This window comes from Aspergillus nomiae (assembly GCF_001204775.2).
Source record: "Aspergillus nomiae NRRL 13137 chromosome Unknown contig00003, whole genome shotgun sequence".
NCBI lineage: Eukaryota > Fungi > Ascomycota > Eurotiomycetes > Eurotiales > Aspergillaceae > Aspergillus > Aspergillus nomiae.
The window spans coordinates 215,618-243,538 of NW_015378058.1; the positions used below are offsets into that span (position 1 = coordinate 215,618).

The 27,921-nt window shown below is 50.1% G+C and overlaps 12 protein-coding genes across 12 annotated transcripts; 5 read left to right on the top strand and 7 right to left on the bottom strand.

Annotated features, from left to right (window-relative positions):
• Positions 1-2,737: 2,737 nt before the first annotated feature.
• ANOM_000466 (MFS multidrug transporter) lies at positions 2,738-4,241 on the top strand (the record flags this gene model as incomplete). The annotated part of the gene is made up of 3 exons (XM_015545724.1): positions 2,738-3,031; positions 3,085-3,341; positions 3,389-4,241. 3 exons carry the CDS (start codon positions 2,738-2,740, stop codon positions 4,239-4,241), a joined length of 1,404 nt encoding a protein of 467 aa, XP_015412344.1.
• An 87-nt stretch (positions 4,242-4,328) lies between these two features.
• ANOM_000467 (SRR1 family protein) lies at positions 4,329-5,462 on the bottom strand (the record flags this gene model as incomplete). The annotated part of the gene is made up of 4 exons (XM_015545725.1): positions 4,329-4,455; positions 4,508-4,989; positions 5,034-5,166; positions 5,221-5,462. The coding sequence occupies 4 exons, from the start codon at positions 5,460-5,462 to the stop codon at positions 4,329-4,331; spliced, it is 984 nt and encodes a 327-aa protein (XP_015412343.1).
• Positions 5,463-7,862: 2,400 nt separating this feature from the next.
• Positions 7,863-8,994, bottom strand: ANOM_000468 (homocysteine S-methyltransferase family protein; the record flags this gene model as incomplete). The annotated part of the gene is made up of 2 exons (XM_015545726.1): positions 7,863-8,581; positions 8,643-8,994. The coding sequence occupies 2 exons, from the start codon at positions 8,992-8,994 to the stop codon at positions 7,863-7,865; spliced, it is 1,071 nt and encodes a 356-aa protein (XP_015412350.1).
• A 232-nt stretch (positions 8,995-9,226) lies between these two features.
• ANOM_000469 (putative extracellular lipase) lies at positions 9,227-11,193 on the bottom strand (the record flags this gene model as incomplete). Its single annotated transcript, XM_015545727.1, has 5 exons — positions 9,227-10,252; positions 10,302-10,473; positions 10,532-10,604; positions 10,651-10,799; positions 10,850-11,193. 5 exons carry the CDS (start codon positions 11,191-11,193, stop codon positions 9,227-9,229), a joined length of 1,764 nt encoding a protein of 587 aa, XP_015412349.1.
• Positions 11,194-11,685: 492 nt separating this feature from the next.
• On the top strand, positions 11,686-13,698 carry ANOM_000470 (putative MFS transporter; the record flags this gene model as incomplete). Its single annotated transcript, XM_015545728.1, has 10 exons — positions 11,686-11,943; positions 11,994-12,084; positions 12,140-12,215; positions 12,260-12,351; positions 12,401-12,507; positions 12,555-12,755; positions 12,805-12,924; positions 12,984-13,223; positions 13,280-13,615; positions 13,672-13,698. The coding sequence occupies 10 exons, from the start codon at positions 11,686-11,688 to the stop codon at positions 13,696-13,698; spliced, it is 1,548 nt and encodes a 515-aa protein (XP_015412284.1).
• A 223-nt stretch (positions 13,699-13,921) lies between these two features.
• On the bottom strand, positions 13,922-14,737 carry ANOM_000471 (A4/G1 family peptidase; the record flags this gene model as incomplete). The annotated part of the gene is made up of 1 exon (XM_015545729.1): positions 13,922-14,737. One exon carries the CDS (start codon positions 14,735-14,737, stop codon positions 13,922-13,924), a length of 816 nt encoding a protein of 271 aa, XP_015412285.1.
• Positions 14,738-16,000: 1,263 nt separating this feature from the next.
• ANOM_000472 (hemerythrin domain-containing protein) lies at positions 16,001-16,718 on the bottom strand (the record flags this gene model as incomplete). Its single annotated transcript, XM_015545730.1, has 2 exons — positions 16,001-16,432; positions 16,503-16,718. The coding sequence occupies 2 exons, from the start codon at positions 16,716-16,718 to the stop codon at positions 16,001-16,003; spliced, it is 648 nt and encodes a 215-aa protein (XP_015412283.1).
• Positions 16,719-17,194: 476 nt separating this feature from the next.
• Positions 17,195-18,304, top strand: ANOM_000473 (SDR family oxidoreductase; the record flags this gene model as incomplete). Its single annotated transcript, XM_015545731.1, has 6 exons — positions 17,195-17,224; positions 17,278-17,364; positions 17,436-17,588; positions 17,649-18,028; positions 18,090-18,184; positions 18,246-18,304. The coding sequence occupies 6 exons, from the start codon at positions 17,195-17,197 to the stop codon at positions 18,302-18,304; spliced, it is 804 nt and encodes a 267-aa protein (XP_015412268.1).
• A 428-nt stretch (positions 18,305-18,732) lies between these two features.
• ANOM_000474 (Zn(II)2Cys6 transcription factor domain-containing protein) lies at positions 18,733-20,197 on the top strand (the record flags this gene model as incomplete). Its single annotated transcript, XM_015545732.1, has 2 exons — positions 18,733-18,801; positions 19,121-20,197. The coding sequence occupies 2 exons, from the start codon at positions 18,733-18,735 to the stop codon at positions 20,195-20,197; spliced, it is 1,146 nt and encodes a 381-aa protein (XP_015412288.1).
• A 1,973-nt stretch (positions 20,198-22,170) lies between these two features.
• ANOM_000475 (glycoside hydrolase family 76 protein) lies at positions 22,171-23,688 on the top strand (the record flags this gene model as incomplete). Its single annotated transcript, XM_015545733.1, has 3 exons — positions 22,171-22,261; positions 22,317-23,008; positions 23,086-23,688. The coding sequence occupies 3 exons, from the start codon at positions 22,171-22,173 to the stop codon at positions 23,686-23,688; spliced, it is 1,386 nt and encodes a 461-aa protein (XP_015412289.1).
• Positions 23,689-23,907: 219 nt separating this feature from the next.
• ANOM_000476 (uncharacterized protein) lies at positions 23,908-25,138 on the bottom strand (the record flags this gene model as incomplete). Its single annotated transcript, XM_015545734.1, has 3 exons — positions 23,908-23,921; positions 23,981-24,965; positions 25,052-25,138. The coding sequence occupies 3 exons, from the start codon at positions 25,136-25,138 to the stop codon at positions 23,908-23,910; spliced, it is 1,086 nt and encodes a 361-aa protein (XP_015412286.1).
• A 420-nt stretch (positions 25,139-25,558) lies between these two features.
• Positions 25,559-26,328, bottom strand: ANOM_000477 (NAD(P)-dependent oxidoreductase; the record flags this gene model as incomplete). Its single annotated transcript, XM_015545735.1, has 3 exons — positions 25,559-25,960; positions 26,015-26,238; positions 26,301-26,328. The coding sequence occupies 3 exons, from the start codon at positions 26,326-26,328 to the stop codon at positions 25,559-25,561; spliced, it is 654 nt and encodes a 217-aa protein (XP_015412287.1).
• Between the last annotated feature and the right edge of the window lie 1,593 nt (positions 26,329-27,921).

Here is a 27,921-nt window from a genome sequence, read left to right on the forward strand (position 1 = left end):
TGGCCATACTCGAACATGGTGCCGATCGATAGCGGGACCAGCCTATATTAAGAAACGTCATGACATGATTGGGCGATATGCTACCTTATCTGGAGCGGCCCTAGGCTTGAGACCCGAAACACGACCACTCTAAAGATCGAAAGAACCCTGGAATTGATGCACGGTGCTGCGAAGGTTTGTGATGGCGATGTAGGTGGGGACTGGACATTCTCTTGGATGAACCAATGTCATCCTTTCCAGTTGGTCCGACCCTCTGCCTTATCCAGACATTTGTATCAAACCACAGTGAGACGAGCAAAAAGAAATTTTCTGCATTTTGTTCCTTGGGTTGCTCCGAATGGTGCTCTCTGAAACAAGCAACGGCTCGGTGTGGATCCGAGTCCTTGCACTCCCCACTTCCCATGCGTGATATGTACACAGTATCTGGGTGGCGGCTGACACCCAACCTATGATATTGAAACATTACGATTCATGTCTTGCAAACTCTGCATCTGACGTAACCCTCAGAGATGCGGGTCAGGACAGGTACATCTGGTGTACCATCCTAGATGAGATGTGGCCGCAAGAGAGGTTGAGGATCGCGTCGTCTCGTATCGGACGCTGGCAATCACTGGTACAGTAATCCGTGATCTGCAAAGGTTCGGGTAGATGTCTACAGAATGCTCTGTAAAGAAGTCTGATCGATGATCAAGGGCCTCGGGCGGGTCAAGTTCAAGTGCTCAAAATTAGAAACGTCTCCATCGGCACGCGGTTGACAGACTTTCGCTTCAAACAAACCCAGTCTGAAGTTCTGAACCTCTGACAGAACCGACCGATCATCCTAAATTTCCTAAGTAAAATATGATCAAATTTTGGCTGGCGCTGACCAGCACCATAATCTTTCCTCGTAAAAGTTGTCGAAAATGGAGGTGTTTTGGAGTAGACATAGACTTGCATTCGTAACGTTTCGGGCGGAGAACAAGCCCTCTGGGTCCCCCACCGCTGCAAGTCTCGGCTTCTTGGCCATGGGATTCGGTCAAGGTTTTTTCTTTTTATTTTTTGGTTTTTTTATAGTCGGAGACTCGGGGTCTTCCGTGTCTTCCTGTATGACGTCACTTATTGGGATTCTAGAATTGATCGAATTATGGAGACCTATCAAGGTCATGGTCTTTATAAATTAAAAATATATCAACCATATATTAAATATTGAGACATTGCCTGCCATTGCCTGTTGCCTTTCTACCATGCTCTGCTGACTAAGGTGTGTTATATTTACATTCTGCCATTCACACGCCCGCCTAAATCGGCCTCATGGTGATAAACCAGTACAGAGTATCATTAGTCAATCATAGTTGGCATTCCCAGATATTCGTACAATATTCGTATACTTTGTTACCATGTAGCGAAATCGCGTCAGAAGTTAATCAATGTGTATATTGTTGGAGTAGGGTGTACTACTAGTACTTCTAATTAAGAAGTAGATATATTTGTCTCCGTCCCTCAATATAAATATATATCCATCACTTCGATTTATTATAGTACCATCAATATCATACTTGACACCCAACCTCCCAAAAAAAAGAAAAAATAAAAAAAAAATTAAAAAATTGAAGATGAATAATAAAACAAAATAAAATAAAAAATAAACTCATTCAGAGAAGGGGAACTTTGAACCAGAGTCACGTAGTTTAGCATCAATTACTGTTCCCACGGTCCTTATCCGCGCCGTTGCGGTACGGTGCGGATTCTAGAAGGGTGTACTAGTGGAGCGGACCCTTCATGGTCTAGAGTACATTCTCGGAGCGGCCTCCTTCGTTCTCACTGAAGTGATCTGTCTGCGGATTCTTGCCGCTTTGTAACTCTCTTTGAGGCAGATCTGGTTGCTGGCGTGTGACAGCCGCTGGACCTGATGCTCCATCATTGATCGACATCCTCCAAATGCGCGCGCCTTTTGCGAGGCTCAGCTTCGAGAAAGTGTACGGAGTATATATCTTGGATCTTCCTGATTTAGGTATCCCAACGGAAGTTTCCCAAATGAATACATTATGTTAAATGGGTGATGCGGATATCGTCAAGGACAGAAAAGTAATGATCATGGAGAGCATGGAACATTGCAAGGGTTGCAAGTACTAGCTCCGAGAGGACCGCCTGTGAGATGATATGAAATCATGTGGACGCAGAACATTCGTTTCGCTGTGTTCCATTTTTGACCCTGGTAAGTTTCCCATGAGGGATGGGAATGTTCCTGACAGATCCTGATGGCCTCTATATTTAGAAAATGATGTGGACAATTGTGTACTGTTACTATATATTGTGAACCTTTCGTGTGTTTCTATTTTAGCACGGCAATAGCGACGTGTGCTCTTTTGCATACGATGCCTAAAACACCCCAATATTATCTCTGTTTCTTTAAATCTATACGACGAGGAAACTCCGAAAATGATTGACCCAAAAAGGGAAGGTTGGGCGGAAGAGTTCTTTGATGCCTGAGGTGTGAACTGTTGTCTCTATTCGAGTTTTCATTACTCAGGAAATCCACTACGGATCGTGAATGCATCCAATCACCATCACGGTGGAAACAACGGAGCACTGGACAGTCCAATAACATGGCAGATCAGTCTGAGGATTTCCCACAAGGAAATCCCAGGATATCCTCTTTTGTGGACTTGGATCCGCTAAGCTTTCCCACCCTTTTTGCTACCGTCGCGGTTTGAATCAGCACTCCTGTGCACGTTTCGCCCAGATATGCCGCTGCCAAATGACAATCCAGTCTCCGATGCACTGGGAGCACCATCCCCATAATCCTTTCAATTGGCCGCGTTGGAAGAAATGGATGTCGATGCTAACATCATGTTGGGTCACCTTCATTGTCGGGTTGAACGCCACGTCTATCACCACCGCAGCCGACGCAATATCCGCTGAATTCCGTTTGGCCAATGGAGTATTTGAGTATAACTTTTTTGCTGTTACGGCATGGAATGCCGCGGCTGCATTTGTTCCGCTAGTGACTCTCCCATTAATGGAGACTTATGGAATGAAGTTTGGCTTTTTGGTACCAAATTCTCTGTTCATACGTCTCGGCATCAATTACTAATAGCATTGTAGGTGGCATATGGTCTCTTCACGATCTTTTTGATCCCACAGGCGTTGGCCCAAAATTTTGCCACGCTTGTTGTCTGCCGGGCTATCGCCGGGGCTTTCGGAGGAACTTTGCAAAATTGCGCAGATGGAATAGCGTCGAATCTATTCCTGCATCACCAAGAACGGGTCTTCCCTCTAACTTTGTATACATTCACCTTGTTGTTTGGGGTGACAATGGGGCCTGTTCTGGGTGCTATTGTGGAGCCATTAGGGTGGCGATGGTAAGTAACATCCCTTGCCCTATAGGGAACTGCAGCTGAGCAGGCAGGGTATTCTGGATTGAATTGATTATATACGGTGCATTCACTCCGGTTGTTCTCTTTTGTATGAAGGAAACCCGAGGCCCATTACTTCGCGTGAAGCTTATGCCTGACGAGGCTTCGCCGGGGGTGTCAGACGATAGCGAGACCCTGGGAACGTTTAAGGAAACTGTAGCCCGATCAGCTGTTCTGCTTACAACCGAGCCAACCATTACCTCCTTTACATTGTGGTCCGCATTTGCGTTTGGCCTGGTCTTCATTTCCACCCAGTCAATCCCCCTCGTGTTTAGCGACACTTATGGCTGGCCATCGTACACCGACGGTGTAGTTCAGGCTGCTATAGGCATTGGTCAAGTCATTGGCCTCCTCGCATGCACTCTACAAAACCGAGTCTACACCCGAAGTGCTTCATACAACCCGGACAGCCCCGGAATCCCAATTCCTGAGTATATCCTGCATCTTTCCATTCCAAGTACAGCCTTTGCGCTAGCAGGTGGCCTCTTTATGTACGGTTGGGGTATATACCAGTCCCACTGGATCGTACTTGCCGTGGCCCTGGCTCTGATCGGATATGCAAGTATGGTAATTGTCACCGCCGTTAGTATCTATATCACGGATTCCTATGCCGGCTATGCAGCCAGTGCTATCGCGGCTGTCGCATTCGGAGAGAACATCTTCGCGGCGTTCTTGCCATTAGCAGCTAAGCCAATGTATGTTCGGCTGGGATATCCTTGGGCAAGTAGTCTACTAGCTTTTGTGGCGCTGGCGCTGACTCTAGCACCTGTGGTCTTACTATGGAAGGGAAGAGCCATCCGAGCGAAGAGCGTCGCAATCAAAAAGATGTCGCATTCCCACTCTTAATTATCTCCTCCCGCCGGACTGATCGATCTAATGTATAAAAGGTCACATGGGTATGGCCTTCTGCCTGTTAAGCCAGTGACTGTTACTTTATTCTTCACACTTCATGTAAATAGTTAAATCCCCAAAATACTCATCCGGATCTTTTAGCTGTGCCTGCGCATAATGTTTGACCATCCGACGCACACGTCCAGAGTCAGGGTCAGTGGTGAAGGGGCTAACAACGTATTAATACACACTCTCTTCAAGTTGGGGACGGTCCGACTTACCATGTCCAACGGACTGTTCCATTCTTCTCCGTGCGCTTGACCCAGCATTTATCCTTCTCGGATGAAGTCACAGTGTTCCATATCATTGCAGCAGGCCAGTGAAGGTCGGCAACGATCTGTTTGACCGGGACGTTGGGGCTCACGGAAAAGACCAGCGTGTGCTCATCCACTTGAAGAAATCCCTTGGGGTCTTCTAATGGGGTGATTCCGATACTTCTGAGGAACTCCTGGTCGACCTCGTCGTAAACTGGATCCTGCGCATAACACTTGATCTCCTGATTATCGTTCAGACCTCTCTTGGCCAACGACGCCACCATCGTCTCTACTGCAGCATGTTGCGTATGGGCCCGCGTACAGTGGTAGCCGCACCGCCTTCCGAGGGAGCCAAGGCCGAAGCAGACTATCTTTCGAATCTTTGCCGTGGTCTTAAGAGTGGCAAGATGGTGTACTAGGCTTTGACGACCAGAGCTCTCCAGCCATACCTGGCGCTGTCTGACAAATGCTCCGCGAATGGTCTCGAACGTACTTCCACTTGGGCCTGAGGAGCGCATGTACCTATAGTGACCGGGGCATGATCGCTGCGTAGGACGAACTCTGGACAGAACGGAGTGGGACAGCCCAGGTAGTGGATGCTTTGGTAGTTGATCCGATAGGTGTTACTATCTCTATCGGTTAGCCTTCTGGCCTGGGCTGTGCACAGTGGTAGGGCTTACGCGAAATCCGTGCACCAATTGGGGACTTTAAGGCTGTAGGCCTGGGGCACGTCATCGAAGTCTGGAATGTATACCTCTTCCTTCCCTTCGTCGATCTGGTGGCTGAGGTCTTCCAGCAGACGACGGGGGAAGAGGGGCTTTCCTGTTCGGTATAACTGACTGATGTGTCTGAGCCTCTCCAGTATCTTGAGGGTGGTGTCCTCGTCCAGACCCAGCTCTTGAACCTTGTGGAAGTCGGTCATGGTCTGCCGCAGTTCACTCTTGGCGTGGTTGTTGGAACGGACAGGAAGGCGAAGCTAAGAGAAAGCGGCCGAGGCAATGGACAAATCCCGAGTGATGGTGATCTGCCGTCACTGGTGATGGTTGATTGATTATATACTAGTGAACCCAGGTGAATACGACCCAACCGGCTTACATGCCTATGCTTGACATCTCGACCCCATGACGGTTACCTCCCAATTTCCAAAAGGTTAGCAGACCGTCGGACCAGTTAAACCCGTTAACCCAGATGGTGTTTATTTTCCCCTTCAGCTCGCATGTGTCGAATGGCATCGCATGGGCCTTCACGCTGTGGCTCCAGAAACCCAACACGTTGGTACGCGTCTGCAGTGCTGATTGGGTTGGAGGCCCACGAAAAGACTATTAATATTAGCCGCTGTTGGCCAATTTAATGGAAGTCGGCAATCCCAAAGTAAAAATATTACGTGAGTTGGATGCTATATTAGGCAATTAATATGATATTTTTATCTCCGACGCTAACAGTGGTCTGCATACATTAATTAGGGGCCATTTCGGACCGCGTACATGCATCGTGCATATGGGTTGTTACTATATCGAATTCCCAACGCCAGAGTGACCAGAACATCCTCACGACGAGGTATCCAAGACCACGTTTGCCATAGTGCCAACAGCCCACGATGCTCCGATTGCTCTGTTGGTCTCTTTAGTTGCGGAGCCAGCGAATCCTCCGAATTCGCCAACAGACCACTTTCCCCCGACTCTCCACGATTGACAGACCTGGACCTAATCAAGGATGCGTTGGCAGATGACAACCGGGATGCCCTCCTCATGCCAGATAACGCTTTTGGTAGTCCCTTCTGTATTGCAACTTTCCGTAAGTGACAGTTACCGAGGGATCTTCACGTTAATGACGTCTGGCGACGATGTCACCATCCTGCCTCCGAACTTAGCAGCCTCTAGGATGCCACTCCTGCACGGTTCATGACCAACTATTATGCGCCTGCTCTGGCAGATTTGGCGTGCCAGGATCTGCCACCCGATGTCATGTCTCGTACTAACGGGAATCCTTCGAACATTCCATTTCGCCCCCTTGCCCGCCAAGATGCAAGTCGCGTGCGCCAACCGCCTTCCTTCTGTCTTCCATCGTGGTTCTGCTGACAAAAGTAGGCCCTACCGCGAGGTGCTCCACCTATGAGAGAGGAACCTTCCCCCACCCATTTGGAATGCTCAGCATGGTTCTGCATGTGTACTCGATTCAGCAACCACTAATATTGTACAGTGCTTGTCTAGCTTCATTGCCGCCCAACATTGACTAACGGGCTGGACCGATAGCAACAACTTCCTTGACGATCCGTCGGCGGCAGAGACAGCGTGGACAGGTACCGTCAGACGGCTACACAAGCGTCATACGTGGGGTGTGAGCAAAGACGCCATGTGGGTGATTTCGAGCTTCGTTAAGGGTTTCCATTTTGGGATCACTCTTGACATTTCCTTCATTCCCTGGACCCCACGTAATACTGGAAACATAGTACCTGAGGTAGAGTATGAGGCCGGAGGATTTGGCGCCCTCCCGTGTGGGATTGTCAGCGGCTGTACAAGTCCAATCGTGCTCCTAGATGACGACCCAGATAGGTTATGATTGCAAGGCCCCATCTGCTATGGGCTTACACCATTGTTCTATTCGAAGTGGCATGCATCCATGTGGATGACTCGGACTATAGCCTGCAATAGCGAGACCATTAATTTCCCGAATGTGCTCACGTATCCCTATAGTACTCGACATCAACGAATTAAGACTGGGGATGCTTTCCACCATTTTGGCGCAGCTGTTACGCCTTGTGGAATGTTGGTGGCTGGCCTGGTGACTGATGGAAATACCTCATCTGGGCTAGTGACGTGCGAAGGTATCTCGAACCTCAAGGAAGAGAGAGTTCAAGTTTTGTTGTTCATATAGGTGACATAGTTGTGTTACGGGGGTGCGTTTCATATACTTTCAAATTCTTCCCATTATGCATCTACGGTATAGACTACTATCCTCCTTGGAGGTTTTGTGTATCAAAGCGAGGGGCGAACGTACCTAGGTATCTGATATAGATTGTTGTAGGTATCTAAGAGGTCTTAATTGTCTAGTTGAACCGGGCAAGTCAGTTACGGGTCAACGTAGTCCTCTCATTGGGCGCTTAAAGGGAGTTGGTAGACATCTATGAAAAGAGCCATTGTAGTGCATTGGCACCGTGATAGTGAATGAAGAGCCACTGGCGTCCAGTCCAATATTGACTCCGAACCAAATTCTGGATCGGTTTTTAATGAATACGGCGTGTCAATCATCTGCACATTATTGTTTGCTTGGGCGTTTGATGCACCAAAGATGGCTAGCTAGGCTGACTGCATCTCCGTAGCGACTAGGCGCCTTGAGCATTGGACCGTTCATCAATCCTCCTGCGCAGTGTAGCGATCTGCTCGGGCCCAGCCCGACAACATCCCCCCATTACCACACCCTCCCACGCACCCTCAGGCACTCCCCGTACCACATCCCAATAGATCTCGTCCCACGGCCGTGTTTCTTTCCCCGTGTCCGTTGCGACCCACGTCTTCGTGACAGGGTCGTACTTCTCCCCATTGGTGCCATCGGGATACAACACCAGCCAGGGTCTTCCGGTCACGCTGTCCCACTCGTCGACGTAGCCCTTTGTTCCCAGTTCGTGCAAGTTACGCAGCTCATCCTGCATGATCGCGACGATCCGCCCAACATTCCCAATGCGGGTGCAATTGACTCCGATGCCCCACGGCCGGGGGAGATTGACGCCCGTCTCGCCCTCCTGTGTGCCCACAGCTGCACGTACCCACGCGCGCACATCCTCCTCATCGACCTCCTCCTCTGGAAAGACTCCACAAACCCACCAGGGCTTCTTCTTTCCCACCGCCAATTGGCTCTTCTCCGGATCGGGCCCCTGACCTTGGTACATGTCTGCCAGCACATCCGACATGGCCCCACGGATGGCTCTCACTTCATCTGCCCTCTTGACGGTCTCAAACGCAATGTATTCGAAGTTGTCCCACGTGCCCGTCTCGTCCACGAACACGCTCAGTCGCCGAGCATGCCACTCGCGCAGCTTCGATTCTGAATCCATCTCCTCCGGATATAGGCCCGTATACTCCGCCCCGACAGGACATAGTCGCACCGTAGGGGCCCAACGACAGTGCGACCTTCACTGGCCTCCCCGACGCCGATCCCGCGCGTCGCGCAAGCGGAATCGCTGAGCGCATATAGCGCGCTGCATCCTCGCGCGTGTAACGAGAGTCCGTGAGCGTGAATCCCTCAAAGCTCGTCTGATACGTCGCGGTTAGGACGATGTCGGCGCCGACTGTCGCAAAGGCTCGGTGGACTTCTTCGAGGGTGGAGGGCGAGGAAATCAGCAGGTGAGCGGACCAGAGCGGCGTTTCGGCCGTGAAGGTGATGTTGTGGGGAGGGTCACCAAGCGTGGTGCCCAGACCACCGTCGAGGAGGAGGATAGGGGGTGGTCTCGTCGTCATGTTATTTTGGTGTACGAGGAGTTTGGTTGTTAAGGTGGTGGCAGTGAATTCGAACGTGATCAAATGTGGGGTTACTTTTATGCCATTTCAATTCATTTTCTCTTATCGATAACCAACATAATCCAACTTCCCGCATGCGGCCATCATACCAAACAAAACTTAGCGATTCAATTCAGTCCATAGTTAAGTTACTACGTGATTTACTAACAGGCATTCTACTCCTTCGTTTCTTCTAATCTGAAATCCCCGACTTCGTCCACCAGAAATTGCATTCTTTCCGACTCCATTCGTCATCCACCATCTGCGCCGCAATTCCTACGCCACTTCCACCGGCGCGTTCATCATTTCCCTCGCCCAACACCATGATCCGACCAGAGGAAGATGCATCATACGTCTCCCAGACAGGGCGGTCTCCATAAGCACCGGCGATAGTGTTCGGGTGCCCGGATACAATGAACGAGGTGAAGTATGCATGCAAGGTACCCGCAATCTTCTCCTGATCCGCGGAGATGGCACGCACCTCGGGGTTAAAAGTCTCGTATGCCATTTGGTCGCCATGATTCGCGCCGCCTTGCACCGTCTTATTGAGTGCCCAGCGATAGAGGAAGACAGGAGGCTCCTGACCTGCCGAGGCAAACTTGGCCGTCTGGCGCACCGGACAGGCGTACGCGTAGTGCCCGTACGCGGCCTCGACGCGTTTGTATTGCGGCCCGACCGGTAGAACTCTTGTGTCGACATAGGGCGACGAGGCATCCTTGGCTGGGTCGGGGTAGAGATTGTCGATTGTGTCGATGTCTGACGCTGAGTATGCAGGGAGGAGGGTTCGGAAGAACGCGGTGAACTCCTCCGACTGGGACATGGCTGGCGGTACGTAGTATGTGCCTTCGTTGGTGTTGAATCCCGTCAGGATCGGCATTTTGTTCCATTTGCCGGATTTCCAGGCGTCGATGGGTCGTTGTTTGATGAGGTCGCCGTCGATGGCCGGTTGGAAGGCCCATCGTACGGAGGGATTGTAGCGGTCGAACACGCTGAAGGAGGCATTGGTGATGGCGGACTCGGGTTGACTGCGGAGACAGTCCATCACCTCCTGGCGAGGTGCATCCTTGCAGCCGGCCTCTTCGACAAAGTGGCGGAATTGGTCCTCGTGGAGGCGAGCGTCGTACGAATGGACCGCCCGGGAGGTTGCAGCACCAGACTCGATTATGACACGGTGGAAGAGGGTGTGACCGAGGTCATAGTTCATGACATGGTGGGCAATCTGACACTCAGCAATTGCTCTCAAGGAAGAGGAAGAGAAGGCGACATACCGAATGGGCACCAGCAGAGAGGCCAAACAACGTCACCTGGGAGGGATCCCCTCCGAAGGCTTCGATGTTGTCCTGCACCCATTTGAACAAGAGGATTTGATCGTGCAGACCCAGGTTCAGGATACCCTCTTCGGCTGTCGTGGTGGAAGGGAGAAAGCCAAGGGCGCCAATCCTACCTCTTTCAGTCATGGTGGTCTGATCGCTGATAACCATGGGGAGGGAGAGCTCACCGGTAATTAAAAGTAACTCCGATAAAGGGTTGCTCGGACCAGCCAACCATCGAGGCCGTGTTATGCATGGACGCTATCATGGTCAGCTTCTCTGATTTGCCAGATCGCCAGAGGCTTACAGGTTCCCCGATTATACGCGCCACCATGTACGTAAACAGCGACCGGTAGTTTGCCCTGGACGCCATGCGGTCGGAAAACGTTGACAGTCAGACAATCTTCGCTGTTTCCGGTGTCGCCTTTGACTGGTAGCAGTTGCTTGCCAGGACATCTGCTCCGTTAGTTGGCCTCCTCGGTTTTTCAGACGGCCCAGTTTCGTACCTTGGTCCAAATCGAGTCGCTTCTATAACACTCTCTGAAGGGCCAATTGGTTCCGCGCGACGAAACCGTCTCTCACCAATTGGCGGTAGTGCATATCGGATGCCGCGGAAAGCGTCGACGGGGTGCTTGAGTGTGTCTCGCACTGTATAGCCTACAACAGTCCCCTGGGGAAGTGCGATGCGAGGTCGACTATCGAGAATGACATTCTGGATTGAGACCGGAAGCCATGAGACGTATAGCTGAATCTGCGGTGAATTGGGTAATGGGAATGCTTTCTGCTGGAGAAGAAGCCAAGCAAGGACAGGCAACAGGGCCAAGCGAAACAGTCCGTGAATAGTCGACATGATGGCTGAACCGAGACACAAGTTTTTTTTGCTATTGAATACACTTTCTTTATCACCGGGGCGGCGACCAGTTTTGAATGCCGAACACGCGGTTCCCCACATCTTCTCCGCATTATCGATTGCGATATCCTCGCCGTTATCTCGGACGCCGCCCGATGCCAAGCATGCGAGTCGTTGCTTTTCCCTCTTCAATTGGTTCGAGATAGCGCCTCTGATACTCTCTAGATTCAGACAGCCAGCCAGTTCCCCGCGAAGGATGTCTTATCACTGGTCCGGTAATATATCGCGGAGTGCTGATATCCTCGCCTCTCTTGGTTTGACTTCGACCGCGCCTGGAGCGGGAAGAACTTTCCAGTTTCGATATCATTGTAGCAGAGATTACACCCAAGTGGTGGCGTTGCGCGTAGCTATCATGCATGTCTATAAAACCTCCGCCGGAAGACAAGTCCTGGCCCTGCGTATCCAGATAGCAATTGAATCAAGTCTTTCAACATGACATTCTTACCCAAAAGCGACGAAACCAAGGAGGAAGCTATCATAGAAGCTACCGCCAAAGATGACGTGGAAATTGGCCAAATATCCTCGCTGGACGAGGGCGAGCTATTCCTGCAAGAGCATGGTGTGACCAACACCCAATTAGAAGAGATGCTCAATGACTCGATGAAATCCAAGAAGTTAAGAAGAAAGGTCGACTTGATGGTTCTTCCCTTGCTTTGTGGCACGTACGTGCTGCAGTACATCGACAAGCAGGTATGCTCCCTCGTACTGAATAGATGCTTCCATGATAACACGTTAGCTAGGCTCTTGCGTATAGCGCTGTGTTCGATCTGTTCACGGATGCCAACATTAACAGCAATCAGTATAGCTGGCTGATCAGTATCTTCTACTTTGGTATGTTTCCAGAGAATAAGCACAGTCCTGGTGACTACATACTAACCTATCTCAGGATACCTCTTCTGGGAATACCCGGCCAGCCATCTTGCCCAACGGCTTCCGACCGGAACTGTGATATCGTCATTCGTGTATGTCACTTCCTTACATGTCCTGCATCATGCTGACCGTGTAGGCTTGCCTGGGGATCGATTTTGATGATCACGGCTGCCTGTAACAACTTCATGGGGTTAGGGATCACTCGCTTCTTCTTGGGCTGTTTTGAGGGTAGGCGAACTATGTCCAACTGAGACCTGATCCTTGTCTGACCTCACAGCCCCCATCACCCCATGCTTTATGATGATCGTTGGCATGTGGTATACACGCCAGGAACAGCCCTTCCGTGCGGGATGCTTCTACTGCTGCAACGGCGTTGGCTCCATGGTAAGGCTCTGCACACCATGCGCGCACAGATAGTTGACCAAAATTAGCTCGGCGGCCTCATCACATTCGCCATCGGGCAAATCAAGACCTTCCCAGTCTGGCGCACAGTCTTCCTGATCTGCGGTGCCGTAACAGTTATCTGGGGAGGAATATTGATGCTCTTCCTGCCCAACAGCGTCTTGTCCGCAAAACGATTCTCTGTCGAAGAAAAGATCCTGCTCGTCGGCAGAGGAAAGCAAAACCAGACAGTAAGCGTCGCGCACTAAAAGCTCAATAGTCGAAAACTAAATACACCAGGGAATTCTCAACCGCTCAGTAAAATGGTATCAAATCCGTGAAGCCTTCATCGACCCCCAAGTCTGGCTCTTATTCATCTTTACCCTCCTCAACGAGACCATCAACGGCGGCACGGCAAATGTACACAACCCCCTGCATCAATCAAATACACGAAACCCATACTAACGCGCATAAACCAGTTCGGAAAACTAATCATCAAAGGCCTCGTCTCAAGCCCCCTCCTAACAACCGCCCTCGGCATCCCCCAAGGCGCCTTCCAAGTCTTCTTCATCCTCTCCGGCTCGTACCTCTCCACCCGCTTCAAGAACATCCGCACCATAATCATGATGGTTTACCTCATCCCCACAACCATCGGAATCAGCCTCCTCTGGAAACTTCCCCGAACAAACCGCTACGGCGTGTTATTCGGCTACTATATTGTCCGTTCCCGTCTCCAAATAATTCCGATAAAGATAAGGACTAACGAACATAATAGCTCGGCTCCTACGTCTCCTCCCTCGTCCTCTCCCTGCAAATGCCTTCCAGCAACATGGGCGGCTACACCAAACGCGTAACAGCCACTGCCTTCGTCTTCCTCGCCTACTGCATCGGGAATATCATCGGTCCGCACGCTTTTCTCGCCAAGGAGGCACCGATCTATCAAACAGGGTGCAAACTGGTTCTGGCCTGTGCGTTGTGTCAGGTAGCCTGTGCGGCTTGCTTGAGGGTTCTCTTGGTTAGGCGGAATAAGAGGAGGGAGGAGAAAATACGAGCTGATCCTGCTGTGCAGGGGGCAGATGGTGATGTTATGGCTGACTTGACGGATTTTGAGGTATGTTCTCTTTTTCTTTTCTCTTTTTGTTGAGTGGGTGGCTGACTGGCTGGTAGAATCCGAGGTTTCGGTACGTTTTGTGAATGGTCTATATGTGGTGAAATCTGTAGTTATGCTTGGTAGATATTGCAGTTATCTGTCTAACGTTCTAGGTATAATAGAGAAGAAATATCTATTGGCCGTCCAAATCATCTGATATGTACACGAGCGACACATAACAAACAACCAGAAGGAGAAAAAGTAAACAAACAACCAAGTAACTGCGAAGAAAAAGAAAGGGTAAAACTGTTTTCAGAACATGTACAATCATGCTCCAATAAATCTAACCGTCATATCGTTGTTCCCCGTAACCTCCGTTTGAGTCAGCACCTTATCGTTCTGCTTCAGCTCAACAATCACTCCGCCATCCAATCCATATACAGACTTCCCAGCTTCAGCCTGCGCCCCGCTGAACTTGACCTCCCCGAAGTTCGCCATGACGACCATCGAATCGCCCGACTGGAAGTCCTCCACAATCCACTCCGCATTCTGGCCCACCAGCGTCGCCGTCGGCGCAGGAGCAGTCACCGTCTGCGACACCTTCTGTCCCGTGGATTTATTCTCGATGATCGCGATACCCTCACTCGGGGAAGTAGACCGAACCGTCGAGACAATTGTGTCGCCTTCGTTCACGTCGATGTTCGGGAAATTGGTCGCATACGCCGGGTACCATTCGAACCACGCGTGATTCGCTTGTTTGGGGTCGGAGTAGAAGTCCACCCCGGCTTGCAGGATGGCCCCCGGGTAGGTGTCGCCGTCGATGCCGACCCAGACCGACCCGGCCTGCACCCCGTTTTGGTTGGCCACCTGCGTTGACGTGGGGATCGTGAATGTGGCGGTCACGGCGGTGTACGGGCCTTCGGGCGGTGCTTGCTCGCGGACCACCCCCGACCAGTTGTTGCTGTATTGCACGGAGGCGCCGGCTACCCTCGCTTCGGAGTCTGTGCTCGAGCCTTGGTCTTGCAATGGGAGGGTGAGGTGATCCAGCGATCTGTGGCGCATGCGTTGGGCGAGAGTGCTGCCTGGGGCGGCGAGGGCTCCGCTGATGAGGGCAGCGGTGAGATAGGCGTGTGTGAGCTTCATGGTGAGGTTGTTTGATCAAGGGAGGATAGTTGTTTCGTGCGTAAGGACTGTGGATAAACGAATTACTGGACAGAGAAACCCGGTACAAAGGGCTAATCTTATAGCTGGGTAGTTTGAGATGGTGTTGGCCGGATTGGGTAATCTGCGCAGCTGTGTTGTTTCGAACTGCACGAGGCATGGCCATCGGATCGGGTGGTGGAGAATCATGGCACATGGAGGTTTCGCATCTGTTGCTTCAGCTTCCCGTGTGCCTGCTTTAGGCAAGTTTGCACAGCAGCTGAGACTATGTGCTAGGCAAACAAACATTAAGAAATTAAGCATAGATCAGCCACCTGATCTACGTGGTTCGGGTTGCGTTGGTCGTGTTCAATCCGCGCAGCGTAGATCTTCGTCCATTGGCGCAACTATTCCTCGGCCATGGGGACAGGGTTCTTCTCGACGATCACTGCTTGCTAATAGGCATCACAGTTGCCGCCAACGGAAGTGCAATGGCAGTATCGAACTTTACTCCAGTCATGGAGGGCTCAAGCGAAGCCACGCCGAGTCTGACACATACGGCTTCAGGGCTCAGGCACGTCAGCACGCAATCGAATATCAAACGAATGTGACGCAATGTTGTTTACACGTCCAATCACTGGGAAGGCACAGAGCTGTTATTATTAGCAGCAACATGTTTGGGGAATGTAATTCGCTCGGGAAGAAGGAGGACGGACAATAAGGGATAGTGCGCATTCCTCAGCTCCGCATTCCGGTCAGCGCTGGTGCCCATGACGCTATCAACGAACTGCTCGCCAGCTGGAATGCCCCTTGTCCGCGTGGCTACCGCAAGCAATGGTCCGCTGGCTGGGGACGGTTAAATCCGCGCGTCCCAAACTGCTTCTCTCTTTGGTGCGGACCTTGCCGCGGCTGCTTGGCTTACTATCCCAACTTGCGTGATCAGGGTTCGAAGGAGTCGTTCTAAAGAAAGTTCGGTAAAATAATGTTTGTCGTCATACTCCCACGTAAACGGTTTTAGGTTTCGCGGTAAGTTTATAAAGGCCAGGTCAGCCTGCCAAGCGCCGACGAAGGGCTTTTGACCGCTGGCGACACGCATGACGACTGGAAGCAGTCAACAAGATTCACCGTCTGATGAGCGAGGGGCACATGCCCCTCAATGTGGATTTCCAAAGAAGCGCGAGTTAAACAGCTAAACAGCAAACCGCAGTGTGTGCCGGCACAGTGGTCTCGTGACATCCATGATTGCCCTCCAACGTCGCCATCTGATCACATAGGAAGCTTGCGCATCTCCTCCAATGTCCAGTACTTTCGCATATTCTCCGCACCAAGGGTGCGAACCTCTTCATCCAGATGCGTCCACAAAACCTCCCCAAACGCGTCCATGAGTCGTTTCATCTCTGTCAGTTCCAGGTCTTCCTCTCCGGACCGGCATTTCTCTAAGTACTGTTCAAATTCGTCCAGTCCACGATGTATCTTCTTATGTTGCGCCAATAGCGTCTTCTTCTGCCGGAATTCTGGCATCTTGCGAGCTAGCACAGGGAATAGATGTTCTTCTTCAATACTGTGGTGGAAGCCAAGCTGAGAGCAGAACTGCAGCCCTGTAAGTATCAGTTGCTTGGGCTTGAGCCCGCCAGACCGCTTCCCATTGGTATCACATGCGTTCTGGAGATCCTTCCAGGTTAGGCGAAAATGATTATGCTGGTGCCGTTAGTAATGATCACCCATTTTGAAGATTTCCGTCTCCAATAACAGGCACGGAAGGACATACAAAGTGGTCCATCTGAGCCGCCATTCGATTATACACGCCAAAGTCTTTTACGGACAGAGGCGGTAACTTCTGTTCTTCACTTGCACCCTCATTAGGGGCCGCGGCAGACTCAATCTTTTGTGGCATTGTTGTTATATGGAGGCGGGGTGAAGATGAAGATAAGCGACGGACTGTACCGAAAGCTTTCCAGGCCGGGCTCAGGAGACGTACGAACATTTGACAAAACTTAAGAGGCCACCAAGCGCTGGTTGACAGAGGCCCAAATTATAGAAAATTATTTGGAGTATGATTATGATATGATGAATAAGCCCAAGCCCATCGGATGCTGTAAGGAAGCCGAAGCCGAAGCCCCAAGCAAATCACAATCGGCAATTTGTCCGCACGCGCTAACTTGACTTGGCTCCCCGCCGTCCACCTTAGGACTAGCGCGGACCTGTGAAAGCCAAATCGGAGGAAATCCCGTGATTCGTCCCAGACACCCACTTGGGCCAGTGACATCACCGAGAACTGAGTTGCGTTAGGTTGAATTAGTTAGTAGCAGGTTCAACTTTGGATTATTAATTCAATGATAAAGCCAGAGATATGAGAAAGTTTTTTGGTTGTTGTAGTTCTGGTAAATCGCTTAGGAAACAAGTTTTACCAAATCTTCTCAGCATCGTATACTAGGTTATATATATCCCACGATCATCAAAATGCCGTTGCGCGGAAAAAATGTGCTTCTTGTACGTTGATTCTGCACATGAAACAAGATATTGCTGCATGCCAAGGAAATTAGACAGGGGCCTCTATGGGCATCGGAGAAGCCATCGCTTCTGCTCTGGTTGAGGCTGGGGCCAACGTGATCCTATTTTCGCGCTCCGAGGTGAATCACTAATAACTATGAGTCTATGATGTTCCAGACGTCAGCCATGCCAGCTAACATTGTGCATGTAGAGTAAGCTGGCACAGCTTAAAGAAAAGCTGTCGGCGACATCAGATGTAAAAGTCACATACAAAACCGTGGACGTTGGGGATTATGCCAGCGTCGAAGCAGCGGTGTCCTCCGCCATCGAAGAGATAGGAGATATCGATGTCCTCATCAACAACGTGAGTTCAGTTCCAAAGCCTTCTTTCATATTGAAGCGCGATGTAACACGGATCGTACAGGCGGGTCTTGCCCTCGGTGCCCCGAGCCCATTCCCAGAGTTGAAAGTCTCAGACATCCTAACGATGAACAATACCAACATCAACGGGTACATGTTCATGGCCCATGCCGTCCTGAATCACTCGATGCTGCGACGGAAAGCAGGGACGATTTTAAACATTACCTCAGTCACAGGCTTAGAGGTCCCGCCGTTCCCAGGCGAGGCTGTATACCATGCCAACAAGGCGTGCCAAGAGGCGTTTACAAACGCTTTGCGGAATGAGCTGAGCGGCACCGACATACGCGTGCTCGCACTGCGACCGGGATGTGTTGCGACAAATTTCCATTCGTTGCGTGTGGGTCATGACAAGGAGATGTACAATTCCTTCTTTGAGGGATATGAGTATGTGTTGGCTTCTATCTTTGTTTCCAGTTTGGGGCGGTACTTACTCAGATGTGACCAGGCCACTCGTTGCTCCAGACATTGCACAGGCAGCCGTGTATATGCTCCAGCAGCCACCAAATCTGTCCGTAAAGGCCTTGGACATTGTTCCTTCAGGTATGGTCTTGACATCATATCAGAAACCTATTGATTTCTGGGATCTAATGCTCTATGATAGCACAACGCTCGTTGAATGTTTTTGACCGATCATGGAACGAGCGGAGAGAATCCCAGTGAAGAGCTGAGGAAGATGAGTACCAATCTTCACAAGCATATAGAATTTCTCAACTGCACACCAAATACTGGATCACGAGCTAGTATTGAACGTACCCGCGAAATAAATCATAATTGTATAAACCCTCCATGGTATCTGGTTGTTTAGCGAGACTTTTGATAGGTAAAATGGTTGCGATCGTGAGGTGTTCTCTGAATCAGCAGACTCCAGTCAACGCCTTCTGAGAAGTGCAATGTGGTGAGATGGCTAATCCTGCATGAAGAATTGGTCTTGGCAATGGGCCAATGCTTCAAAAAGTCCAATCCGATTGCCTGTCATATGTTGGAGAGACCCACCTGGCCCACCATCCGACGACTCCGCCTCATTAAGGAGTTGACTCTTTGTATCGAGTAGGGTTGCGCTTCTCACATGGGATAACTTCTGCCTCAGGATGCCTCCTCGAAGATCCCATAAGAAGTCACGCACTGGCTGTCTGCAGTGTAAAAAGAGACGAGTAAAGGTAAGCCAAATCTCCGTAATTCATTCTAGCTCAACTTTCATCTTCTTTTCAAACTCTCTTTCGCCATGTTTGTTCATGTTGCATTCTCCACGCCTTTATCTTTCCTTTTCCACGGTGCTTTAGAACCTCGGCAGTAACAGTCCACATTAACATGGAGCAATTGATGATGCATACCACATTGAATTCGAACTACAACCGTTATCCTCGGTAGTATCGAAACAAGACTACTGCTATATGGGGTTGAATTGGCCAATCCGTTCCACACAACATCGATACCAATGTCGTGGTGTATCTGAGCCTTATCTAACAACACCCGTAGTGTGACGAGCGAGGCCCTCCTTGCAAAAACTGCACCACTCGGGGGATAGAATGCGCCTATTCTAGCACGCCCGCTGGGGCTCGCATGCCCGACACATTGTCCGTGAGCCCTGGCTCTCCGCAGGTGTCTCTAAGCCCAAACAACGTATCCAGTCAATCACCAATAACCACGACGCACTATGATCTACGCTCCTTAGAGCTCATGCACAAATTCTCCACGGAGACCTACTATAGTCTGTCCAGCGACGCACTAGACCACCGTGTGTGGCAAACCACCATGCCCCGCAAGGCACTGGAACATGACTTCCTCTTGGACGGCATCTTGTCAATTGCGTCATTGCACACGGCTGCGACAAAAGGACCCATAGAGGCACGCTCATATATCGACACAGCATTGGAATACCAAAACCGAGCATTAACCCCCTTTCGACAGGCTCTTAACAACATCTCGCCGGCGAACTGCGACGCCATTTATGCCTACTCCCTTATCACCATCGCGAGCCGTATAGCAATGCCCCATTTAGCAATTGGCGACAACGAAGGCCCAAACATGATTGAGAACATTCTACACGTCTTCGAGCTACTGCAAGGTACCACTGAGATCTCAAAGATGACCCGTGCCTGGTCGGCGCAGAGCTCTTTCTCCACAGCCGCGGATTACTGGGCCCCAGCAGCCAAGCGACTAGATAGCGAAACCGAAGAAGCCTTCACCCGTTTAACGGCGGTCAACAATCAAAAGAATAGCACTCTGCCCGAGGCGCATCGTATGACGGACGAGGCGATCGACCTGCTGCGACGCTGCTTCTGTCGGTACAGCACGACGAAAGACCCAGGCTCGGTCATTACTTGGCTCGCTGTAGTTAACAGGCGATTTGTTGATACGCTCAGGGGTCTTGAGCCTATTTCGTTACTTATTCTGGGACATTGGGGGGTTTTGCTCGGTCAGCTGGATGGGAAGATATGGTGGGCTTCGAACTCAGGCAGAGCTTTGGTCACTGATATCTTGGGTGTTGGTGGGAGGGGTGATGTTGAGTATGGGGATGCTTGGTTGTGGCCGAAGCGGCAGTTGTATTTATGATGGTGTTGGCTGATGTACATTTAACATTAGAGGATTGCGACTGTTCTATTGTCTTGTTTATGATGGTGTATAGGTTATTCACCTGTTCGTAGATCCATATATCGCGCCGTCCCTGGGGTTCCCTGATTTTCGGGCGTCCCTCAAAAGGGTGATCTTGCTCATACGGTACTACATAATCATCGTGGACATAAGAGTATATATAATAACTGTATCTATAAGCGTTATAAGATGTCCGATAGCTACTATCCCATTGAACAGTATGTTATTTACAGTTCTGACATTGCAAGGACTTCATGACGCGACAGTTGTAGTACTATTGCCACAAGTCAATGTTGACAAAATACCCTGCCACGAAAGAAAGCATTAGGAGTTTAGTAAAGGACAAAAAAAACGAAAAAAATACAGGATAAGACAAGCAAGAATGAACACCAACCAAAGATATAAACTCCATCGGCAAAGCCGATATCGTCGGGAAGCTGCCGATACCATCGGTATGGCCCCGATGAACTCCACAATGCACATGGGATTCCACCATTGCTGCTCATAACTGTCTATCACATATGTCTCCACTGAACTGCCACTGTTAGTACTGTTTCAGTTTGACACAAGAGATGAGGCTGTGTAGCCCTTATATCAGTTCAGCCTGAAACCCGGCAGTGTAGAATCTTACATTACAATTTCTCCCAGGTACCGCTTGGAAACGCAATCTGCTCTAACATATCAAAACCCAATTGGCCAATGGTGTTTGCTTTTCTCCAGTGAAGGGAAATTCAACCCAGTCAGACCATATGGGGTGGTGGTTCTGATCAGCGAGGTACGTAGCATAGATGGTAATCCTAATATCTATCCAGGGGGATTGACCGTCGCCAATCAAGACGATCAGCAGGACCTAATCGTCTGTTTTCCCAAGCAGAAATCCACAGGGACTGTGATAGATGATGGAAATGCAGGCTTAGAAGCGTGTGCTTCGCGTAGCCGTAGGGATCTCGACAGGGATAGTCAGGCACAACACCGACTAGACCCGCCTAGCAGGATGTGCAACGAACGTATCTATTGTTTAGCGCTGTTAGACTAGAAGCCCAAGCACGAGAAGCTTTTTAGCCATGCTGTCAATGTACTTATATGGACTAGCTATATCCGGGGAAACAATAGAAGCCCTCAGCGTTCGAAAGGCACTCGATGAATCGGAGGGCGGGGAGAACGACCAACCGTTGGATACGCGATCAGCACTAAGAATACCCCGTCTGGATGGGTGGTGTGGGGGCTGAAATTGAGCCCTAGATGGGAGGAAGACGCAGAGGATCCTCGTCCGGTTGCCATTATCTAAAAACATCTTATCCTAGCCGCTTTAGGTCTTAGCAAGTGGACAGAACAACCGCCTAAGATGCCGATTGGATCTCCTCTGTTGTTGTGTGGGATAGCTGGGGAGAGATCATGTTCCCATGATTTTTGTATTACAATCTCGTTAGCCTGAAATGAATGTGGAGTTCAAGACGAGCCAGTCAAGCACACGATCAGCCCCTCCATGTTTGTGATGACCCAGAGGCCAAGAGCATCGGTCATTGGGGTCGACTTTCTGAATGGCTACAGAATGATGGCTGCCTGCAATGGACCACACAGGACCCCTGCCTTTCATTTCCACTGGCCGGATCGACAGAGGACAGACCGTGTCAAAATTTTCAGTCTCACGAGAATGGAACGGGCCGACAGCTATTCCTAAGTATCAGTCAATTACAAGGCTGTATTATCCGTGGTTACATAGCCTGTGCCCTAATGTATCTCCTCTACTGAATCAGGAAACGTTGAATACTAGGGTGTAATCCTACAGGGTCTCACTAACCAGGTGCACTGCCTTCCCAGAAACATACATTAGGTTCTGCAGGAACAGCTGGTCAACTTTTAACTAGAGTTCAGAATGTGAAAAGAGGGCTTTCTCGTTCTTGTTTAATGTCCCCGCCTTTGTTACCATCAAAATGTGGTCATCCTTTTGGAGTATTGCACTTACCGTGTGGCTGACGCTGGGACGGCTCACCGCAGGCATTCAACTTGATATCAATGATCCTGGTATTTCCGCGTCCGTTGGATGTAAAGTTCGTTCTGCACCTCTAACACTGAATAGAATCGATCAAAGATGCCGCCGCAACAGCCGCCTACGGTATGATGTCCTATTATCATGGCAACGAATCCGGTCAAATCCCAGGGAAGCTTCCAGGAACATGGTGGACGGGTGGCGAGGTATTCATGGCCCTGGTGCAGTACTGGTACTGGACAGGCGACACATCATACAACGATGTGACCAAGCAAGCCTTGATCTGGCAAAAGGGCCACAACGACTACCTACCGGACAACTATACCCAGGATTTGGGCAACGACGATCAGGTATTCTGGGGCCTCGCCGCGATGACTGCCGCCGAGTTGAATTTCCCCGAGGATGAAGAAGTGTCATGGCTCGCACTTGCCCAGGGCGTATTCAACACTCAGGCTGAGAAATGGGACCCCGATACCTGCAATGGTGGCTTGCGGTGGCAGAGAAATTCGTGGAACGGAGGCTACGATCTAAAGAATTCAGTCTCTAACGGAGGGTTCTTCCAGCTCGCGGCCCGCCTGGCACGATATACCAAAAATGAAACTTACTCCGAATGGGCAGAGAAGGCATTCACCTGGGCCACGTCTGTTCCGTTGATCATCGAGAAGGGGTGGACTATAAATGATCTGGTTACTGTGGAATCGAATTGCAAGGCACCTAACCAGATGCAATGGTCTTACAATTACGGAATCTACTTTAATGGCGCTGCATACATGTATAACTTGGTACGGATGGCCAACAATGCTAGACCCCTGGGTACTACATTAGTATGACCTTTAATGCGGGCTGACACATTGCACAGACGAATGGTGATAGCAAATGGCAAAATGTGGTGGAAGGCTTACTGAATACTACATGGCGCAACTTCTTCCCAAAGGAGTACGGGGGCAACATCATGGTTGAGCCATGCGAGCCGCAAAAACCGGGAGTGGTAGAGTGCGATGGCAATCAGTCGACATTCAAGAGTTTGGTCACCGCTTGGCTCGCCTTCACGACGACTGTCATGCCCAACACTCTCGACCAGATCTTGCCCAAATTACAGGGCTCCGCAGAGGGAGCAGCAAAACAGTGTTCCGGGCCCTCTCCGGACAAGATCTGTGGACAGCGATGGTACCTTGATAAATATGATGGTGTGACCGGCCTCCGTGAGCATATGTGTGCGTTGAGCGTTTTCACCGCGAATATGGTGCCATTCAAAACTGGAAACCGTGAGCAAGGTCCGTTAACGGCGGACACTGGAGGAACGAGCAAAGGTGATCCGAGTGCAGGCACGGGTAGTCACAAGCCAGAGAAGGACGAGCCGCGAGAGATCACGACAGGGGATCGTGTGGGTGCCAGCTTTGCGACGGTGGCTGTTGTGGGTATATGGCTTGGAATAGTAGCCTTTATGATGACCGGGGATTGAATTGGTTATACCTATGGCGCGTTATTCCGTGCACCCTAATCATGAATTCCAAATGCAGAGCAATGGAAGAACAGTCGAAATCGAGATGACGGTTCTGCTCATGGTATCCAGGCCGTACGAATAAGAGACTCAATGAGGACAACGACTATTCTGTCTTCTCAAACCGATAGAGATCGCAACCGGGAGGTATGACATCCATACGATACCATAACCTCATATTTAGATAACAATTTCTGCCACATGTTTGTATTATACAAGTACAACCAATAACAATATGACAATGTCTCTATACTTATGCCTACCTGCTCCGTTGCCCATTGTATAGCTTCGGTCCACTCATTGATCCGTGCGAGCTCCCTTGCCAAATCCCCTACAATCCTCCTTCCTGAGAGCGTTGCCCACCATATATCCTTCAACCCGCTAAGCAAAACACCCCAATACATATACACCAGTAAGGCCATGGGCTCCTCTTGTTGTATGAGATCCACGAAGTCCAGCCCAACAACCATGATCCATGGAATCGCCATTGTTTCATCTTTTACAAAGCAACTCCCCAGGAGTGTGATAGCACGGCTAAGGATGTTCCGTATAGCCGGATTTACATGAGAACAAAGCTTTCGCAACTTGTGAATGACCTCGGTTTCTTGCAGGGGTGACTCCCACTCATCATCGGAATGAGCTAAAATTGCAAATCGAAAGGGCCCTTTGGCCAGCCATAGCCGAGATTTATCAATGACGGAATGTATTCCCTTGACAAAATGAAATGGAGAAGTTAGGTTTTCTACCATGTTTCCGCGACTGCTTCCAACGAATGGAGCCACAACAGCGCAAGCCATCATGATGACCGAGCATGCGAAAAGCGCATGGCAGTTCGATGCTGAGATGTTTTCTAGTGCGGTACAAAAAGCCGGGACGGCGCTATTCTGGTAACGAAGTGCGTCGTTGATGTATTCCGAGACAGTGGCCGAGCTTAGGGGGGCATGATTATCATTCGCATCGTTGTTGTTACTGCCGATGGTTCCAGAGGCTATGTGTAGTGACGTGAGTGCCAGCAGTGAGTCCATGAGAAATGGATGATGGAAAGCCTGCTCCACCACGAAGGATCGGAAGACCTCGCCAAGGTTGCAGGAAAAGCTGTGGCAGGTTTTGAAGGACCAGACGTGCATCAACTGGAGCTCTCTCATGCGGCCCGCCGGTACGATAGGCAATGTACTTCGCGATGCCTCGGATACCCACGGCAGGCCTGTTCTACCTTCATCTGATCTTGTTGACTGGTCCTTTTGGTATGTTGGTGAGATCGGAGGATTTTGGCATTGTTCGCTCCATTCTGAATGTCGAAATAGTTCCCTAGTGGAATACTGACAATCGGCCTTTCGGGCAGCGCAGTGGCCGCATGGAGGGCCGGCTTCATCGCATTTGATTCTGCGTAGTTTGCATCGCTCGCAACCATGGCGGGACTTTGTATGAGTACGTCTGGTTGGCATAGCAGCTAGGCGTGTGGCTGAAATAATTGCTGCGGAGTCGATCGCAGGGGGAGAGACTCGGTGGAGAAGTTCGTTGATTTAACGGGTACAGAATTTGGCTTCAGTTCTTGGCATATATGGTTTTTGTACTAGCAGTGAAGTCTACAGTATACGAACTTCTGATAAATACGTTATTTCCATCGTCCTGTCGGGTCGAGTGCATTCTGCCTTGTTCACTGCTCAAATTTAGGGCTTATCTGGTGAATACTTTGGCTCCTACTGGTCAAATATCATTTAAAGAGTCGATTTTTGTATTGCATGTTGTGAATCAAGGCTTGGTCTGGTAGAAGAATTTCACAATGGGTTCTAAAATCTGATAGATCACGCTGTATCGCTTCCAAAGCGGGCTAATTACAGATATAAGGTGCCTTCCCAAGCCATTGTTCTCGAGTAATCTCATCCAGGGCCCACGTCGCAACACTCGCCCGACTAATCCATGTGCCATCATCGCCGCTCCCCAGGAATGTCGCCTTGACTGGTGCCTCTTCACCGTTTGTCAGCCCACCAACCCGAAACAAAGTCCACTGCACAGGCCCGTCGACAGGCAGTGACGCTATAAACTCCCCTATGCCGACCATCTCTCGATACTGGCCATTACTGAATAGCCTCATGAACCATGCCCCCAGCCGCCATTTGAAAATTATGGTGTCCGAGGGATCATGGTAGGACGGGGTGCATAGTATGATGATGCGCTTGAAGTGCCGGTCTACTAGTCTTGGAACCAGAGCTTTATACCCCAATGTCAGAGGCTATTTGGATGATTAACAGTCTGCTTTGCTGATAGGCTTGATAGCATATCTCACCGTTCCTTCCGTGCCGATCGGGGGACCAGCGAACGAGACAAAGATGCTGGCACCACAGCTCGCAGCAGTGTCTAGGGCTGTTTCCTCGTCTAGAGCGCCTTCGATAATCTCCACATCTGTATGTTGCACGAGGTTTTGGGGGAGGTTTCTAGGAGTGCGAACTAATAGACTTAGACGATGCCCTTTGTTTAGCGCCAGGGCGCAGAATTTGCTTCCGATAGCTCCTATGCATTTTGTGTCAGATGTTGGCCTATTAAAAGTGTAGCCATCAGATAGAGCAAGGTACCTGTAGCTCCTAGCACAAGGAAATGCATGCTGTCGCTTTATTGAACAAGATGTGCTTATAGGCCGGATGGCCAGGTGGACAGCAGCGTGCAAAAAGAAATCCAATATATTAAGAAGAAATATTTCATTCTTCCAGTACTGGTCTGAGGAGCACTAACAATCACATCCTATTGACGCGAAGTCGTCTTCTTTTATAGACATTTTTTTTGTTAGGTCTTTGGATGGCTAAGAGACCGAAAAGGGAAATGAATACGCTGTGGGGAAACCCTAAATAGGAAAGTCTTACGCAGCATCCCAGTTTCGACTATGAATTGTACGAGATATGGCTTAATCGACATACTCTTTTCTAAATTCTAGTCTTACTACAATTCGCTTAATGCGCATTCTACACGTCATAGGCCGTCTTTCGATCGATCTTACTGACCTTAAAGAGGCTCCCCCAACATCCGAAAGCTGGGGAATGACTGCGAATGAGGCCTATGAAATGCTAGCTATGCTTAGGGCGTTTCACAAATCGTACGTATATCAGTCTGTCATCAACACTTCTATTAGAACTTGCGAATACCTCTATTGGTAGGTATATCACAATCAAGGACCATATCTCCATGTCATAGCGCTGATGCCCCGGCGAGCGATTTGTTTATAGCTACTATTGCCACCAAGGCCTTAGGGTTTAGGCTCAAGAAAGCACCTCAACAAAAGCATCCTCACCAACTCCAATGCTTCTCTCTTTGCAAGCTGGGTACACTGTGAACATATTTGGAAGCCACAGCATGGCAAGCACATCAGACTTCGACTCCCTCAAGCCAATCGGGGAGCAATATACCTTTGGGAGGCTCCATCACAGACCCGTACTGCAGCAACCACAAGCCCAGGGCTCATCATTTTCTGTACATGGCTTGGCAGTGCTACTCCCCAAGGCATTCTAAAATAAGTTACCGGCTATTGAAGCCTATGCTCAGCCTTGGCTATTCTATGAATCACCACGCAGATCCTTGAGATCACTGCATTTCCGTTCACTGTCCTCCACTCGCGTCTATCACCAGCACGCGACTACATTCGGCGTAAGACCGCAGGCAAAGAAGAGAAAGGTTCAGTTCGACTGCCTATCTTCTCACACGGAGGCTGCAACACGGCGATTCAACTAGCTCTCTCTCTCCGCCCCGATGCTGCCTATCCATCCTTGGAGCTAGGACCCTATCTTTGTGGGATTATCTTCGATTGCTGTCCCGGAGACACCTCCTTCTGCCCTGCATACCACACAGCCGCTTATTCACTGCCGCCTCAACCCGCGCCTGCACACGCCTTGGGAAAGTTACTCCTCGATCCTGCTGTGCGACTCATCATCAGTGTGCAGCAGACGGGGCTAATGAGTTCTGTTTTGCAATTGCGGTCGCAGTTTAATGATCTTGCTGTGCTAGGAGCGGTAGCCCAACGGTTGTATCTGTATTCTACGGCTGGCCAGTTGGTTGGGTGGAATCGCATTTGGCTGGGCCAGGGCTCTGTTCGGCTGCCGTGCTGAAGGGGTGGCGTTTCCCGATAGTCCGCACTATGCTATCGTGAGAGATCATGCTGATCGGTATTGGGGATATGATTGACCGATTTTGGGCTAGGAAGGAGAT